Source organism: Mesoplodon bidens (genome assembly GCF_964165515.1).
Source record: "Mesoplodon bidens genome assembly, chromosome: 14".
In the NCBI taxonomy this organism is placed as follows: domain Eukaryota; kingdom Metazoa; phylum Chordata; class Mammalia; order Artiodactyla; family Ziphiidae; genus Mesoplodon; species Mesoplodon bidens.
Genome location: NC_138170.1, coordinates 43,541,503 through 43,559,660, shown reverse-complemented (window position 1 = coordinate 43,559,660; position 18,158 = coordinate 43,541,503). Strand labels below are relative to the sequence as shown.

Sequence of the window (18,158 nt, the reverse complement as noted above, 5' to 3'; positions counted from 1 at the left end):
AAGATAGAAGGGTTCTCTTAGGGTACACATAGTTCCCTGCCTGACACCCTTCTTTCAACTCTACTTCTTCACTGAGCAGCTCTACAGATGGTTCTAGAAAACATGGGAATACATTGAACAGAATCCGGTTCCTTTTGTTTTGATAATAGAGAGCTCCCATGGCTTTGGAGACTTTTCTTAAACCTGGACTCTTCCTGGAGCAGTGGTTCTTAATTGATCCCAATCCCCCCCTCTGTCTGTCTGTCTATCTCTCTCTCTCTCTCTCCTCTCCCTCCAGACATCTTTGAAAATATAATTAAAACATGCCTCCATTCCCCAGAAAAATGTACATGTACAAAACAATTTGGCATGAATGTCAGGGGTCTCACTGAGTCCCTGCAGCCCATCCATGGGGGTGATAGATCTTGTTGGAGGACAGTTCTAAAACAGTGCTCACATCACCCACTGGTACCCACCTGAAACCAGGATCAAGGAGAGCTGGGTTTCCCAAGACATTTTGAAAACTCTTAGAGCATTTTAATAGCACATTTTGGAATCTGAAGAAAGCTACATTTCCTCCAAGGACACTTTGAACATTGTCTGACTGACTACACTAAAAACAATTCCAAACTTGCATTTCTGGGCTAAATGTAGCTGAGTTCCTCCACACCCGCACCTCTCTTTATAGAAGCTGCTTGGAACGACTTTGTTTCTCACAGGCTTTCTGAGCCTTCCTCCCTAGTTGGCTCTCACGTTGCGCTCGTCTTGGGTTGTGACTGACTTCCTTGACCACCTCAGTCATTTCAGAAGCTGCCCCAAGAGCCCTGGCGTTGAACCCTCTTCTGTGCATCTCAGGGCATCGTGTCCTCTGCTCCACCCCTTGCTCTGCCAGCCCAGCACCCCAGGGAGGGGTGACGGGCGGGGAGGTGAATACCTGGGCGCTGGCCACCCTTGGGGCCCTTTGTGGGGTGAGAGCCTGTGTCAGGGTAACACTCACACGTCTTCAAGTGTGTCTAAGCTTTCTCTTCAGCAGCCGAGCTGCTGAGCAGTGGGGTTGCAGCCGGGATTGACCCGTCACGGTCCTTCCATGCCCACAGGGATCATGGGGCCTGGGGTGGCGACTCCACTCTCGGGAGTGGGGTGGGTCTCCAGCAGCTTGCACCCCCAGCACTGGGGAGGAACAGGGCTGCCTCGTGACCTAACACCACGTCACACACTTGAGCTCCCAGACCTCTCCTCCACCCTCTCTTACTCGAATAGCTGCACTCCCGCCCTCTCTAAGCTCAAGCCTGTCCTTCCTCCTCTCTCCTGATTATCCAATTCTCTTACTCTCTTGCCAGGTTCCCTCCTTAAATTTCTTTCCCAATGGAAACTCTTTCTCCTTTGTCTCCCCGAGTCTCTTCAGAGCCCCACTTGCCCCCATGAGGTCCCTTCGTGTCTCTGCTCCTCCCCTCCTCACCCCACGGCTCGCCTTCCCAGCCCTTAACCTCTCTGCACCTTCCTGCTGATTCCCAGTTGCACTCACAGCCTTCCTCCCTCTCCCGTCCTGTGTGCCAGCTGGGAACAACCAGCTATAAAGAGTTTATTGGACTGAAAAGTGAGTGAATGTTCTCACACACTCTACTCTTTCCCACCTCAGCAAAGCTTTTCAGAGTCACGTTTCCAAAGGAATCTGAATCTGGAAGGATTTAGATCCACTGAAAAATGCTGAACCTCCAGTGTTTGGCTGTGTTTGAAATCGTTGGCAGTCCCTCCCACATCTGATGTTATGAACCCTGTTTATAGATGCCTGGAAAGAAGCCTTTAATGCTTGTATTGTGTTTTAACTTGCTTTCCTTTGGAGGCAGGGAATTGTCAAGTAAGTATGCACAGCACTCTGCAAAAGCCCAGGTGTTCGATGAGCATCTAGAACTAAGCGTTCATGCAGAATTCACAACCGTGAAGGGTCTATACTTACACTCTGCTGAATTTGCCACAATGCAGGTTTCTGCCTTTTGCCCCCTCATCTTCAGTTTTGAAGCAATACAGCTGTAAACATGCTTGTGAAATAAGAAAGAAACATTCTGAGATTGCTTTACTTTTCAGTTTTTAACTGAAAATCAAGGTGAAAAAAAGCATCGGACTGCCTCTACGTGTATATATATACACAATCTCCTGTATATATAAATACACAGTGGTTGTGCTTGTATGCATACTCTGTATACACTGTATAATATGTGACATATTATACAACCTGTGTATGCCCTGAAAATGAGCCCTGCGTGTAATCTCAAATTCTGCCTTATGAACCGTGCTCTAGTCCCAGCGTCCCCTTGCTCCCATCTCAGACCTTGGCTTGCTTTTGTCATACATTCAAACAGTCTTAGGTGGAGAAGAAACCCACGGATTTCATTTAAAAGTTCCACTAAAACAGAAGAAAGAGCAGATGTCCCGGGAAGTGATAATTAATGCGAAGGCAGTCTAATTGTGAGAACTGGCCTGCCCCCGGCCTCCCGCTTTTGCTCAATTTGGCGGCGATGATATCAGCCGGAGGTGTCGTTTTGCAGAGACGCGCTCTCTCCCCATTCTCCGGTGGTGATTATGATGCCATTTGGTCCAATTATCACTTATGATTACATAACATGTTTTGACTGAAGAGTTTCTGAGAAAATAAAGCTACCTTGTTTCTCCCTAGCACAAAAACGCAAGCCCTTCCAGCAGGCAAGCTGCCCTCCCAAGAAACACTGCGAATGATTAGGCTAAATTATTAGTTGAACTTGAGTCAGAAACAAAGCAGCCATTGTGCCTAACTCCCAGCGACATCCAGGAGGATGTGATTGTTCTTCTGACAACAGGTTTCTCCCCAGCACACTCTAAAATAAGCAGAGGCCCCAGGCGCATTGGCAAAGTCCGTAGAGGGTGCGGAAGCAGTGACAAGGCTTCCTTTTTTCTCCCTATCCTGTAGGCGCTTTAGTGCAGAGTTTGCCCAGAGACGCCAGGGTATGAGCTTTCTGAATTTGCAGAGCGGTGCACTCTTTCATTTCTGTTTTAGCTCTTTGCTGGCATGCTCGGGAAGCATGGTGTGTGCCACACGGGAATGTCTGTTCACTTGGACGATGCTTGTGCATGAATGAGGTGCTTGCTAGTGTGGCTCTGACCTGTACTAAGTTTCTCACTTGGCTTTGTGTGCTGCTCGCAAGGGGATCCAGGTAATCCTTTCTCTTTGCATAGCCCAAGAGCCATAGCTAATGGATTTGAGCAAGCGGCGGGAGCAGATACAGGTCCCTCCTGTCCATCCCTGGGCCCCTAAACTCTGACAGAAGTCTGATTTGAGGGAAGTCCATGTGACCAAAAGATCGCCCTCCTCATATACAAGTCCTTGAGGGCTTACCCATTAAAGAAATCTCTTAATTAAAATTGGAGGCCCAGATCTCCAAAACCAAGCAGGGAAAAGTAACCTTGGGCATGGTGGTAGCAGTTGAATGCAGACCATGACCCTGAGGGACAGGGCAGTGGAGGAGTTTGTTCTGTCTTTCATGCCTTTGCTTCCTACATGCCCTTTCGTGTGGCAAGAATGACCTGGGCACTTGGCCTTCAGGGCCCGTTCCCAGGCATGGCTTATGAGTCCTACTTCACAACACGCCATGATCTCTGGCCACCTAATTCTGAACAGTGTTGGTACATCCCTGTCTGAAGAATGGCCAGTGGGTTCAGGAAGTGTGGCCTCTTCCTTCCCAGACTTAGGCTCCTCTTTAGTTTTAAGACCAGCCCCTCTGGCTCACACATTCTTCCTGGCTCCCAGGAGAGAGGGACTGACCCTGACTGTGATGCCCTACGTGTGGGGAAGCCCAACCCGGTGCCTGTGAATCCAGGACCCAAAATGTCAGAAACAGCTTTTCCTGGGGTCGGGGGTAGGGGGAGGGAGGGGCAGGACAGATCAAACCCAGGCGTGGGGTCCTCCAACTGGGGGAGGGGAGAGAGCCTGGCACTGGTCTTAGCTGACCTCGCTGGACAAGCAACCTTGCTGCCTTTTCAACACTGTGCTTCTTTTGGCCACTCTCTTTTCTAGACCACCCGTTAGCAGAGCAGCTCCCCAGCCTGAGAAACTCCAGAAGAACAGTATCACCAAAAAAAAGAAACTGGTTGAGGTGAGGAGGTTAAATTATTTTGCTTTTAATCTGATATTGATATTCTAAGATCTGCCTGGTGGACATCACCATCTGCAAGTCCCACACAGCGGTCCCCAAACTTTTGGGCACCAGGGACTGGTTTCGTGGAAGACAGTTTTTCCACGGATGGGAGGGGGGAGGTGCAGATGGTTTGGGGATGATTCAAGTGCATTACATTTATTGTGCGCTTCTATTATTATTACATTGTAATATTTAATGAAATAATTACACAACTCACCATAATGCAGAATCAGTGGGAGCCCTGAGCTTGTTTTCACTTGCCACTCACGGATAGGGTTTTGATATGAGTCTGCAAGCAATTGATTTATTATGGTCTCTGCTAATGATAATCTGTATTTGTAGCCGCTCCCCAGCACTAGCATCAGCGCCTCAGCTCCACCTCAGACCATCAGGCATTAGATTCTTATAAGGAGCACACAACCTAGATCCCTCGCATGTGCAGTTCACAGCAAGGTTCGCGCTCCGATGAGAATCTAAGGCTGCTGCAGATCCGACAGGAGGTGGAGCTCAGGCGGTAATGAGAACAATGGGGAGTGGCTGTAAATACAGGTGAAGCTTCTGTCGCTCACCCGCTGCTCACCTCCTGCTATGTGGCCGAGTTCCTAACAGGCACTGGTCTGTGGCCTGGGGGTTGGGGACCCCTGCCACAGATGCCTTCAAGTGACCCTAACTGGACCCGATGGCTCTCCCTTATCCTCTCTCCCTTCCACACAGTACTGTGTCCCCCGGCAGTGACCAGAGTCACATCCCCACATCCCCTGGGTCATGTTCTTTCAGCCCTGCCTTGAAGGGTTCCTTCAGACCTTTCCCAGGTCCTATGGGTACTAAGTCAAAAATGTCCCATGTCCTGCAGACCTGGCCCCTTTTCCCTGTACCTAGTACCACTCAGGGAGTGGGGTGCATAGAGAGTGCAGGCTTATACACTGTCTCTAATGTTGTTTGAGCCCTTGCCGTGTGCCAGTACCTTGCTGTGTATATACTTCCCACCAAGTATTTCACACATGCCTCACATCTACAAGGTAGGTACCATTATTGTTCCATTTTACAGATGAGAACACTATAGCTCAGAGGAGTCAACTGATATGTTAGGCCCCAGCCCAAGATCACCAAGCCAGTAAGTGGAGAGGGCTTTGTACTCAGTTGTTAGGGTGGCAGCTCCAGGGGACCTGCTGTTTTCTGAAAGAGGCCTCCTAACTGTTCTTTCTGCCCTCAGACTTTTCCCTTTCCTCTTTGACAGATGCCTTTGCTGCCCACAGAGTTAGCTCTTGAAAATACAACTCTTCATGACTCACCCCAGCTTTAAGGCCCAGGAGGTTCCCACATTCCTGATGGGATCCAAGCTCATGGTTTCAGAACCTCACCCAGGAGCCCCCTTCCTAGCTCATCACCTGAGATTCTCCACTGCAACTCATGTTTCTAACCCCACAGCCATGAATGTTCTCTGAAGCTGCCTGGGACTTTCAGGCCCCTGTGATTTCAAGCTGCTTATGCTTAGAAGCCTCCTCCTCTTCCCTCCCCACACCCCACCGTTCCAAGCCCTTCTCTGTGCAGTCTTCCCTGATGCTCCCCGCCCTCACCGCCCTGTACTCCACCCTCCCCGCACCCCCTCCTCCACACCCTTGTTGGGCTCTACTACCGTTGTTCCCTACTCATCTCTCTCCTCTGCTGCGCTCCGAACTCCCGAGGCCGGAAAATCTATCTGAAACGTTTGTATTGGAAAAGGGAAATATATTGCAGGGGGTTTATCATAGAACACAGCACAGGTCAGGAAATACAGCTGAACTTCAGCAAAGACAGGGTCCAGGAGCTGAAAAGCTGCCCTAAGCCAAGATGGTGCCTCTTTCTGCCCAGCAGGGCCTCATGCATGCCTGATGCATTCATCTCTTTTCCTGCAGACTTCTTGAACTTCTTTAGTAGACTGTGGTGCTATCCAGTGCCCAAGTTTTACATCTCCTCTACCAGTGTCCTCAATTCCAAATTCCTGGCGGGAACTATCTGATTGGCCCAGCTTGAGTCAGTTGTCCACCTAGACTGGGGATCACATATTACACACGCAGTTTCTGGGAAACACGTGGGGTGAGGAAGAGACTAGAGGTGCGTAGCCACTAGCCACTCGCTCAGTTGAAAGGAGGAGAAGGGCTTTCCAGGTGAGAGATAATTTAAAAAAAAAAAAAAAAGAGTCATAAAAATAGGAAAACTCCTGATACGTGGGCTAAATGGACATGTCAGCCTGACCAAGGGTCCCAGGAGATGTGAGAGCAGGGCCTGATTGTGCCAACTTAAGGAGTCCGGACTTTCCCATAGGTAGTGAGAGTCAGCGACTGCTTTTGAGTAAGGAGGTGTTGTGGTAGTTTAGAATTAATCTGATGTTTGCAATTCGCAAGCTTTGGAGAGAGAAAAGGCTAGAGTCAGGGAACCTAGAGAAAAGGGACCCACATCTTCTTAATCTTGTACCCCTCCCCCCGCAAGCCCCAACCAGCAAAGTGCCCGGTGCCGAAGAGCTGCCAACAGTACAGGTGTGTCAAGTCGAATTAAGATCAGATCTGATCTGGATCGTCACTGCGTTTGCCATGGAAGACAAGACAGGAAGAAGAGAAAGACTGTAAACCTGGAACAGTGTCTAGTTGTTGGGGGGAAAAGAATGCAGATGGTGTAGAAACTCTGTAGGGCAAGCACCAGGCAACAGAATGAGCATGGCATTTGCCTCAGTGCTGTGCTCTGCCGGACCCTGCTGCATCTGGGCGAATCAGAGCAGAGCTCTGAGACACCATTCAGCTCACCTTCGAGAGCACCTGCCAAGGTGCAGACGTCAAACTTCTGGGTAACCTTTACCGGATATCACCTTGGTAGGCTTTGCCTCGCCTGAGAGGCAAGGAAGCAAGTCTTTTTTATTTCGAAAACTCACTGTAATTCTACGTGTTAGCCTGTCCCCCTATTATGTCAAGGAAGTAAAGAAAGGGCTGCACTGTATCCCCAGCTGGTCAAGGAGTGAGTGGTTGGCTGTCTCACCAGCCTCATGGTTCCCATGACATGCGTGGCTGTCCCCGAAGTGCGGGTTTGTTCCTGTGCTGTTACTTCCTCTAAGGACCCTTTCGTCCTTGTGTGGGAATGTAGGAGCTGGCTCTCGACCACGTGTTTGGCTACAGAGGGTTTGACTGTCGCAATAACCTGCATTACCTGAATGACGGTGCTGACATCATCTTCCACGCGGCCGCGGCCGGCATCGTTCAGAACCTGTCCACAGGTAAATGGGTTGGGAGAAACCGGCATCTGAACACAGGCTTTTATTTTAGCCCTTTTATGCACTTTCCCACTGGTTAGATGCCCCAAAGCTTAAGCTCTCTCTTCCCTTTAGAGCCATTCCACTCCATTCCAGACTGGTGCCATTTAGTCCTGGAAGATGCTCAGGCCCACGTTCACAGAGTCAGACCTTCTTTCTCTTTATCCCTCACCCAGCCACGTCTCATCTCAGGCCCTGGAAGGGAGGTGTCGGTGTTTCCATCAGCTCCACCGAGGCTGAGAGGGATGGAGGGAAGCCAGAAAGAGGGTGTGGGGAGTAGATAAACCCTTATAGACAGTAACCAAGAACAAAAAAGGGAACGTTTCTCATTGATTTCTAACAGTCACCAAATTTTTTAGCGACTCAGATTTTCAAGTTTTGTTTGTTTTCAATAGTTAACCACATTCACAATGAGAATAAGAACAATAAACAAAAAACAAAAATACCCAAAATGTCCCTTAACTATAGAATGACTCTTAAATTAAAAAAAAAGTTTAAAAAGAAACACCTCAAGCAAAAAGAATCATTCAGAAACTGATAGACACCCTTATTTTTACCACAAGATTTAAACAAGGTAACATGTTGCCTTTATTTGCTTTATATCTTAAAACAAACCTTTTCTTCCCCTCAAATTTTTATGCTCCTTCATAGTTCTTTGTAGTTCATGCATAGATTTTTTTAGACAGTAAAATCACTGGGCACATAATGATTTGGTTTTTGGGGGCGAGGGGGGCCTTGGAATTTTCTATACATTTTTCTCGATTTTCTAGCCGCATGTTACCAGGTTAGTAGCAATGTGCTGTATTCCACGCCATCACTCACCTCTCAGTTCCTGTGCCTTTGGGTGGGTTTACAGTGACCACTTGGGCAGTCAGCAAACTGTTCACTGCAATAGACGATAAAGCTTTTCCTGTCCTTTTCTCCACTTCCTGTGACACATGTTGACTTAGGACCTCGGGGGTGAAGCCATCACCTGTGCTATCCAGGCACCCAGGAGATTAGCACTTTGATAGATAAAGATGATTAAAAGGGATTTCCTAAGTATTCTCCTGTTTAGTCTTCCCTTTCCAATGAGTACATGGTGCCATTTTGCTCAGCAAAGCGCTATCTCCAGGTGCCCCCTCCCTGCCCTGCCCAGAGGAAGAGACACTGAGAAAGCCGTGGGTCCTGGGCTGCAGGAGGAGGAACCGTTCTGGACTCTGGAAGCCTGTGCACTTGGGCTGTGCTGTGACGCCACCCAGGATGCAGAAGGATTGAAATGGAACTTGTGTGTTAGATACGGATTAGATAACAGACACCAGCTCTCCTCCCGATCCTGGGACAGAACGCGTCAATGTAAAAAACGATCTCCTGTCTCCCTAAGGATGATTCCAAAAGTGAGAGTTCGGCACTTTAAGCTCTCGCTTCTACAAGGCCTTTCCAGAGACTCACACAAAGCTTTGGGGTTGCCCCAAGAGCTCTTTCAGGCCCCTGCTCACCCTGCCCCGTCTCTCCTAGGGAGCCAGAGCTTCTACCTGGAGCACACAGATGACATCCTCTGCCTCACGGTGAACCAGCACCCCAAGTACAGAAACGTGGTGGCCACCAGCCAGATAGGTAGGAGGGTCCTGCAGCCGCCGAGGCTCTCCCAGCTGAGCAGAGACGTTGACTTAGCAGCAGTTACTGGGGAGGCAGCGGGCAGGTCATTGGTATCCACCCTTTCTTGATGTCACTCTTGATTTTTTGAGCCCTGAATGTATCTATGTCGCCTGAGTTGACACAACCAGTGATTGGTGACCTGAAGGACCGTTAAGTCAGACCAGAGCCTCATCATCCAAATAAACGGGTGGCCCCCATCCCTGGGGACTTGTGAGAATAATTTTTCAGAGCCCAGGTGTCAAGTGAAGAGCCCCACATCTGAAGCCTGGAGGTTGCGCTTGGCAAGGGTAGATTCCAATATGTGTGCCTGGCTCTTCTCACCCTAGGAAAATGCCAGTGACAAATGTGAACTGATTCACATTTGTGAAGAGTGGTGGTGGTTTTCTTTTAACTCTGTCATTTCAAAGGCAATTTTTCCAAACATATCTTCCTGCTTGTTTTCATGGAACCCATGCCCATTTTAAAATTTAATTTGGAACTTTCTGATGCTGGTGTTAAGTGCTTCACTCTTAGAAACATGACTTATTTTAGCTATTGTTTTCCCTTGACGCTTCCTCATTGCCATTGCTCATCCAATGCAGGTGATATTACGGAGACCCCAGGTAAGGCTGTTCCATCCGTGAGTAGTTTGAATCTGCACAGCAAAACCATGTCGATGTACCTCGTTTGCTGATTATACCTGGCTGAGTTGCAGATACAAATCATTGACCTCACCAGTTTCCTTTGTGTAAACTCCACCTCGAGTGTGTGTGTTGGACATAAACACCCTTAGGTCTCTGCCTCTGAAAGCACAGCAGATGTTTCCCGTTGTCTCTCACCTCCAGCCAGGCCAGGCCATAGGTCTCTTAGCCCCCGTCACTGTAACGCCCTGAATACCTGTCCTAAAGCGTCTTTTAGGTGAGCGTCAGCGTTGCCTCGGCTCCACCATTCCCCAGCCTTAGCTCTTCGTCGTACCTCCCACATTCAGGAGCAACACCTTCCATCCACGTGTGGGACGCCATGACCAAACACACCCTCTCTGTGCTGCGGTGCTTCCACTCGAAGGGGGTGAATTACATCAACTTCAGCGCAACCGGGAAGCTGCTGGTGTCAGTGGGCGTGGACCCCGAGCACACCATCACCGTCTGGCGCTGGCAGGAGGGTAAGGGAAGCGGGCTTTCTGTCCCTCTGGGAGGCTTGTTTGTGGCACGGGCTGGGCTCCAACCTAGATCTGCCTCACTCCACGGCCCACCATAGGCACTGCTGCCGCCTCGGCAGAAACCAGGGCTCTTGGGATCCTAGAGAAGCTGCTCATCAGCTGCCACTGCATCCCTGGACCCCATGGCCTCTGGAGTCCTGAGCTGGTCAGTGAAGGGTCTTCGGGCACTTTGGGAAAGTGGCTCAGTGCTGGCTGGCTCCCTCCTCAGACAGGAGGCAGCAGCCTCCACCATTTCTGTCCTAATCACCTTCCTATCCAAACTTCCTTGTCTGTCTGGTGGAGCCCTGGATCCTGCTGCAGCTTTGTCACCCTGATTGCCTTCTTACAGGAACTGGGATGGGGTTTTATCAGCATAGTCTTAGAAACTCTTTTTATTAACATTTTTGAAATGGGGATTCATCTTATAATTAAGGCTTACATTGAATGTGACAAGATTTCTATCTTGTCCTCCCCCAATATGTGCCCGCACACAGGCTGCTACTAAATTTACGGTCTTCTTTGAATCAAATATATGCAATCTTCCATGTATATTCTCAGGGTGGTAAAAGCGGATCCAGTTAGTTAAGACATTAATGAGGTCTGTCTCCAGCCGGGCTGCCTGTATCTGGGGCATGCTAAGCCAGGCAGGCACAGAGGAAGCACTTCTCCAATCCAGGGCTTCTCGAGTCCCATGATCTCAGAGGGAGATCTGTGCATGATCTCAGGCACAGTACCTGCCCCAGCACAGTACCTGTCCCTGCCTTGCCTCTTGCTCACCTAGGGCCCCTTCTGACTTCCCAAGAGTGGATTGGTGGAGCCAGGACTTTTAAATAAGCATCTTCCCATGGAAGGGCTGTGAGAGGGGACAGTAAATGAGCCCAGTAGGAGGAAAGTTCCAATCCCTCCTGAGCCCCCATATGAGGAAAAGGGGTTGGGGACCTGCAGACATTTATGGTGAGACTCACTCATCATATTCCATCCATTTCTCATGTTCTTGTTCATCAGTGTTTTGTGTCCAAATGGCCCCCATAATCTATAGCCTTGGGATGCAGTTTGTTCCTTGTGATGTCAGGTGGACAGCTGATTAAATAGACTCAGCCCCAGATGAAAAATTGAGCATCTTCAGTGACAGACTCATAGCATCTTAGAGCCGGAAGGACTAAAGAAGTCTTTCTGCCCATTCAGGATCCATCCCATGGAGAAATTCCTCCAAGCGCATTCCCCACGGGCTTCTTTCCATTCTCTGCTTGAATACTGTCAAGGATATGACCCGTGTCAATTCACAAGACAGCCCACCCACTGTTGGAAAGCCCTTTCTTAGGTGAGGGTGTAACTTGCTTCATAAAGCCTTTCTTCTATTGTTCTAACTGTATTCTCTGCAGTAGTCAAGATCAAGTCTGTTCCTAGTTCCTTGGAAGAAAGTTATATCAACACCTATACTTAGTCTCTTTCAGTTCAGGTTCACTCTCCCCACTTCCCTGTCAGTCCCTCTGGGCAATACCTGCTCTGGCCCTGCCCCAGCACAGTACCTGCCCCAGCACAGTATCTGCCCCAGCACAGTACCTGTCCCTGCCTTGTCTCTTGCTCACCTAGGGCCCCTTCTGACTTCCCAAGTGGATTGGTGGAGCCAGGACTTTTAAATAAGCTCCCAGGAAAAAGAGAAGTCTTCCCTTTGGTAATTTTCTCCCATTATCTTTGTTCGAACCAGCATGTGTCTGTATGGAAGAGTTCTAAGTCAGTGATAATGTCTCATAGCCTGACACCAACCAGCAGCTCTTCTGAGCTGATTATTTGTGGTTTTTGCCTTCACTTCAAGTCCTGCTTACAGATAAATAATGTGGTTTTGAGGGAGGTTTATATCCATTCTTTGTTATCATTGGAGAGCGTATTATTCATTTCTCATTTGTCTTTAACAAATTATCTTGTGGAACCCTTGGGTGTGTGTGTGTGTCTGTGTGTGTGTGAAACAAAATTAAATGGAATTAGAAAATGAGCTTAATATATAAAATGCATGTTGTCAGGTCCTAGATACTTGTATGAAATTTGTTCTGAGCAACCTGGAAGCCAGTGCAAAGAGGGAGACAGGCATCTTCACAATTAGAAGTGTCCATGAGATTAAAACAAGGCAAAAGCGAACAGTGGATTAGAAGAAATGTGCATGTTATTTATTTTGTATTTTCCCCATGATTGCTGAAATTAATCCTCTTTCTATCTCTTTATTGGCCACCTACATTGCTTCTTCTGCAGTTCAGCTGTTCAAATCCTTTTTCTACTGTGGGTGGGAGGGTTGTCTTTTGCTTATGCTTTGTAGCTCTTTACTGATTGTCTTTTAAAGCATTGCATATGTTTTCTTCCAGTCTGTTGTTTGTTTCTTGAATTAGTTTATAGTATCCTTGGGGACCATGGTTTTTAAAAACTCTGAGCCCTAGGTAGTGAGGAATCTGTTCCAGTAAGTTAGGCATTCCATCTGCAGGGAGAGAATTACTGCCCCGAGAGGTAACCTGAGGATCTCCCTAGCCATTCCTGGGAAGGGAGTCCAGGAGGGAGTGTCTGAGGGCTGGCTACAGGCCCAGCCATGTTAAGAACCCACCACTACTCTAATAGCCATTTAAAAGTAAATAAATACAAGTGATGAGGAAGAGGGGAAGAAAAAAAATATGTGAGTAAATAATATAGGGAGATTGATTAAGAGGAAGTTGGAATTAAGACATTAAGAATAAGAAGAAAATGGAAAGAAAAGAAGTTTAAAATTAACATTAAAAACTCAAGGGAGGACCTTCAAGATGGCAGAGGGAGTAAGACATGGAGATCACGTTCCTCCCCACAAATACATGAGAAATACATCTACATGTGGAACAACTCCTACAGAACACATACTGAACGCTGGCAGAAGACCTCAGATCTCCCAAAAGGCAAGAAACTCCCCACGTACCTGGGTAGGGCAAAAGAAAAAAAGAATAAACAGAGACAATAGGATAGGGCCGGGACCTGCACCAGTGGGAGGGAGCTGTGAAGGAAGAAACGCTTCCACACACTAGGAAGCCCCTTCGCGGGTGGAGACGGAGCGGCGGCGGAGAAGCGTTGGAGCCACGGAGGAGAGCACAGCAACAGGGGTGTGGAGGGCAGAGCGGAAAGACTCCCGCACAGAGGATTGGTGCCGACCAGCACTCACCAGCCCGAGAGGCTTGTCTGCTCACCTGCCAGGGCGGGCGGGGATGGGGAGCTGAGGCTCGGGCTTCGGTCGGATCCCAGGGAGAGGACTGGGGTTGGCGGCGTGAACACAGCCTGAAGGGGGCTAGTGCGCCACGGCTAGCCGGGAGGGAGTCCGGGAAAAAGTCTGGAGCTGCTGAAGAGGCAAGAGACCATTGTTTTGTGGTGCACGAGGAGAGGGGATTCAGAGCACCGCCTAAACGAGCTCCAGAGACAGGCGCGAGCCGCGGCTATCAGCGCGGACCCCAGAGATGGGCATGAGACGCTAAGGCGGCTGCTGCAGCCACCAAGAAGCCTGTTTGCAAGCACAGGTCACTATCCACACCTCCACTCCCGGGAGCTTGTGCAACCCACCACTGCCAGGGTCCTGTGATCCAGGGACAACTTCCCCAGGAGAACACACGGCGCGCCTCAGGCTGTAGCAACGTCAAGCTGGCCTCTGCTGCCCCAGGCTCGCCCTGAATCCGTACCCCTCCCTCCCCACCCCACCCCCCACCACCCCCCACCCCCGCCTGAGTGAGCCAGAGCCCCCTAATCAGCTATTACTTTAACCCTGTCCTGTCTGAGCAATGAACAGATGCCCTCAGGCAACCTACACGCAGAGGTGGGGCCAAATCCAAAGCTGAAGCCCAGGAGTTATGCGAACAAAGAAGAGAAAGGGAAATCTCTCCCGGCAGCCTCAGGAGCAGCAGATTAAATCTCCACAATCAACTTGATGTACCCTGCATCTGTGGAATACCTGAATAGACAATGAATCATCCCAAATATGAGGTGGTGGACTTTGGGAGCAACTGTAGACTTGAGGTTTGCTTTCTGCATATAATTTGTTTCTGGTTTTATGTTTATCTTAGTTTAGTATTTAGAGCTTACTATCATTGATAGATTTGTTTATTGGCTTGCTTGCTTGCTCTCTTCTTCTTTTTATTACTTTTTTAAAATAATTTTTTAATTTTAATAATGATTTTATTTTATTTTACTTTTTTCTTTCTTTCTTTCTTCCTTTCTTTCTCCCTTTTCTTCTGAGCCGTGTGGCTGACAGGGTCTTGATGCTCTGGCTGGGTGTCAGGCCTGAGCCTCAGTAGTGGGAGAGCTGAGTTCAGGACATTGCTCCACCTCCCAGCTCCACATAATATCAATCGGCAAGAGCTCTCCCAGAGATCTCCGTCTCAACACTAAGACCCAGCTCCACGCAACAACCAGCAAGCTCCAGTGATGGACACCCCGTGCCAAACAACTAGCAAGACAGGAACACAACCCCACCCATTAGCAGAGAGACTGACTAAAATCATAATAAGTTCACAGACACGCCAAAACACACCACCAGACTCGGTCCTACCCACCAGAAAGATAAGATCCAGCCTCATCCGCCAGAACACAGGCACCAGTCCCCTCTACCAGGAAGCCTACACAACCCACTGAACCAACCTTACCCACTGGGGACAGACACCAAAAACAACAGGAACTAAGAACTTGCAGCCTGCACAAAGGAGACCCCAAACACAGTAAGTTAAGCAAAATGAGAAGACAGAGAAATACGCAGCAGATGAAGGAGCAAGGTAAAAACCTACCAGACCGGACTTCCCTGGTGGCGCAGTGGTTGAGAGTCCGCCAGCCGAAGCAGGGGACACGGGTTCGTGCCCCGGTCTGGGAAGTTGCCACATGCCACGGAGCGGCTGGGCCTGTGAGCCGTGGCTGCTGAGCCTGCGCATCTGGGGCCTGTGCTCCGCAACGGGAGAAGCCACAACAGTGAGAGGCCGGCGTACCGCAAAAAAAAAAAAAAAAAAAAACAAACCTACCAGACCAAACAAATGAAGAGGAAATAGGCAGTCTACCTGAAAAAGAATTCAGAGTAATGATAGTGAAGATATCCAAAATCTTGGAAATGGAATGGAGAAAATACAAGAAACGTTTAACAAGGACTTAGAAGAACTAAAGAGCAAACAAACAATGATGAAAAACACAATAAATGAAATTAAAAATTCTCTAGAAGGAATCAATAGCAGAATAACAGACACAAGAATGGATAAGTGACCTGGAATATAAAATACTGGAAATAACTACTGCAGAGCAGAATAAAGAAAAAAGAATAAAAAGAATTGAGGACAGTCTCAGAGACCTCTGGGACAACATTATATGCACCAACATTTGAATTATAGGGGTCCCAGAAGAAGAAGAGAAAAAAAAGGGACTGAGAAAATATTTGAAGAGATTCTAGTTGAAAACTTCCCTAATATGGGAAAGGAAATAGTAAATCAAGTCCAGGAAGCACAGAGAGTCCCATACAGGATAAATCCAAGGAGAAACACGCCAAGACACATATTAATCAAACTGTCAAAAATTAAATATAAAAAAAAATTAAAAACAGCAAGGGAAAAGCAACAGATAACATACAAAGGAATCCCCATAAGGTTAACAGCTGGTCTTTCAGCAGAAACTCTGCAAGCCAGAAGGGAGTGTCAGGACATATTTAAAGTGATGAAAGGGAAAAACCTACAACCAAGATTACTCTACCCAGCAAGGATCTCATTCAGATTCGACAGAGAATTAAAACCTTTACAGACAAGCAAAAACTAAGGAATTCAGCACCACCGAACCAGCTTTACAACAAATGCTAAAGGAACTTCTCTAGGCAGGAAACACAAGAAAAAGAAAAGACGTACCATAACAAACCCAAAACAATTAAGAAAATGGTAATAGGAACATACGTATTCATAATTACCTTAAATGTAAATGGATTAAATGCTCCAACCAGAAGACATAGACTGGCTGAATGGATACAAAAACAAGACCCGTATATATGCTGTCTACAAGAGACCCACTTCAGACCTAGGGACACATACAGACTGAAAGTGAGGGGATGGAAAAAGATATTCCATGCAAATGGAAGTCAATGAAAGATGGAGTAGCAATACTCTTATCAGACAAAATAGACTTTAAAATAAAGACTACTACCAGAGACAAAGAAGGACATCATGTAATGATCAAGGGATCAATCCAAGAAGAAGATATAAAATTTTTAATATTTATGCACCCGATGTAGAAGCACCTCAATACATAAGGCAAATCCTAGCAGCCATAAAAGAGGAAATTGACAGTAACACAATTATAGTAGGGAAATTTAACACCCCACTTTCACCAATGGACAGGTCAACCAAAATGAAAATAAATAAGGAAACACAAGCTTTAAATGACACATTAAACAAGATGGACTTCATTGATATTTATAGGACATGCCATCCAAAAACAACAGAAAACACTTTCTTCTCAAGTTCTTATGGAACATTCTCCAGGATAGATCATATCTTGGGTCACAGATGAAGCCTTGGTGAATTTAAGAAATTTGAAATCATATCAAGTATCTTTTCTGACTATAAAACTATGAGATTGATATCAATTACAGGAAAAAAACTGTAAAAAAAAAAAAAACACATGGAAGCTATACAATACACTACTAAATAACCAAGAGATCACTGAAGAAATCAACAAGGAAATCAAAAAATACCTAGAAACAAATGACAATGAAAACACGACAACCCAAAACCTATGGGATGCAGCAAAAGCAGTTCTAAGAGGGAAGTTTATAGCAATACAATCCTACCACAAGAAACAAGAAACATCTCAAATAAACAACCTAACCTTACACCTAAAGCAATTAGAGAAAGAAGAACAAAAAAAAACCCAAAGTTAGCAGAAGGAAAGAAATCATAAAGATCAGATCAGAAATAAGTGAAAAAGAAATGAAGGAAACAATAACAAAGATCAAAAAACTAAAAGCTGTGTTTTTGAGAAGATAAACAAAATTGATAAACCATTAGCCAGACTCATCAAGAAGAAAAGGGAGAAGACTCAAATCAATAGAATTAGAAATGAAAAAGGAGAAGTAACAACTGGCACTGAAGAAATACAAAAGATCATGAGAGATTACTACAAGCAACTCTATGCCAATAAAATGGACAACCTGGAAGAAATGGACAAATTGTTAGAAAAACACAATCTGCCCAGACTGAATCAGGAAGAAATAGAAAATATGAACAGACCAATCACAAGCACTGAAATTGAAACTGTGATTAAAAATCTTCCAACAAACAAAAGCCCAGGACCAGATGGCTTCACAGGCGAATTCTATCAAACATTTAGAGAAGAGCTAACACCCATCCTTCTCAAACTCTTCCAAAATATAGCAGAGGGAGGAATACTCCCAAACACATTCTACAAGGCCATAATCACCATGATACCAAAACCAGACAAAGATGTTAAAAAGAAAGAAAACTACAGGCCAATACCACTGATGAACATAGATGCAAAAATCTTCAACAAAATACTAGCAAACAGAATGCAGCAGCACACTAAAAGGATCATACACCATGATCAAGTGGGGTTTATCCCAGGAATGCAAGGTTTCTTCAATATAGGCAAATCCATATATGTGATACACCATATTGACAAATTGACGGGGAAAAGCCATATGACCATCTCAGTAGATGCAGGAAGAGCTTTTGACAAAATTCAACACCCATTTATGATAAAAACTCTCCAGAAAGTAGGCATAGAGAGAACTTAACATAATAAAGGCTATATATGACAAACCCACAGCCAACATAATTCTCAATGGTGAAAAACTGAAACCATTTCCACTAAGATCAGGAAGAAGACAAGGTTGCCCACTCTCACCACTATTATTCAACATAGTTTTGGAAGTTTTAGC

General features: G+C 46.8%; 1 protein-coding gene across 1 annotated transcript in view; it reads left to right on the top strand.

Moving 5' to 3' along the window:
* EML6 (EMAP like 6) overlaps positions 1–18,158 on the top strand; it is a 372,392-nt gene that overhangs the window by 338,281 nt on the left and 15,953 nt on the right. Inside the window, exons 29-32 of the mRNA XM_081254742.1 lie at positions 4,028–4,106; positions 7,263–7,392; positions 8,926–9,024; positions 10,034–10,207. Of these exons, the coding sequence (XP_081110868.1) occupies positions 4,028–4,106; positions 7,263–7,392; positions 8,926–9,024; positions 10,034–10,207 (482 nt within the window). The remainder of the gene's footprint in view (positions 1–4,027; positions 4,107–7,262; positions 7,393–8,925; positions 9,025–10,033; positions 10,208–18,158) is intronic.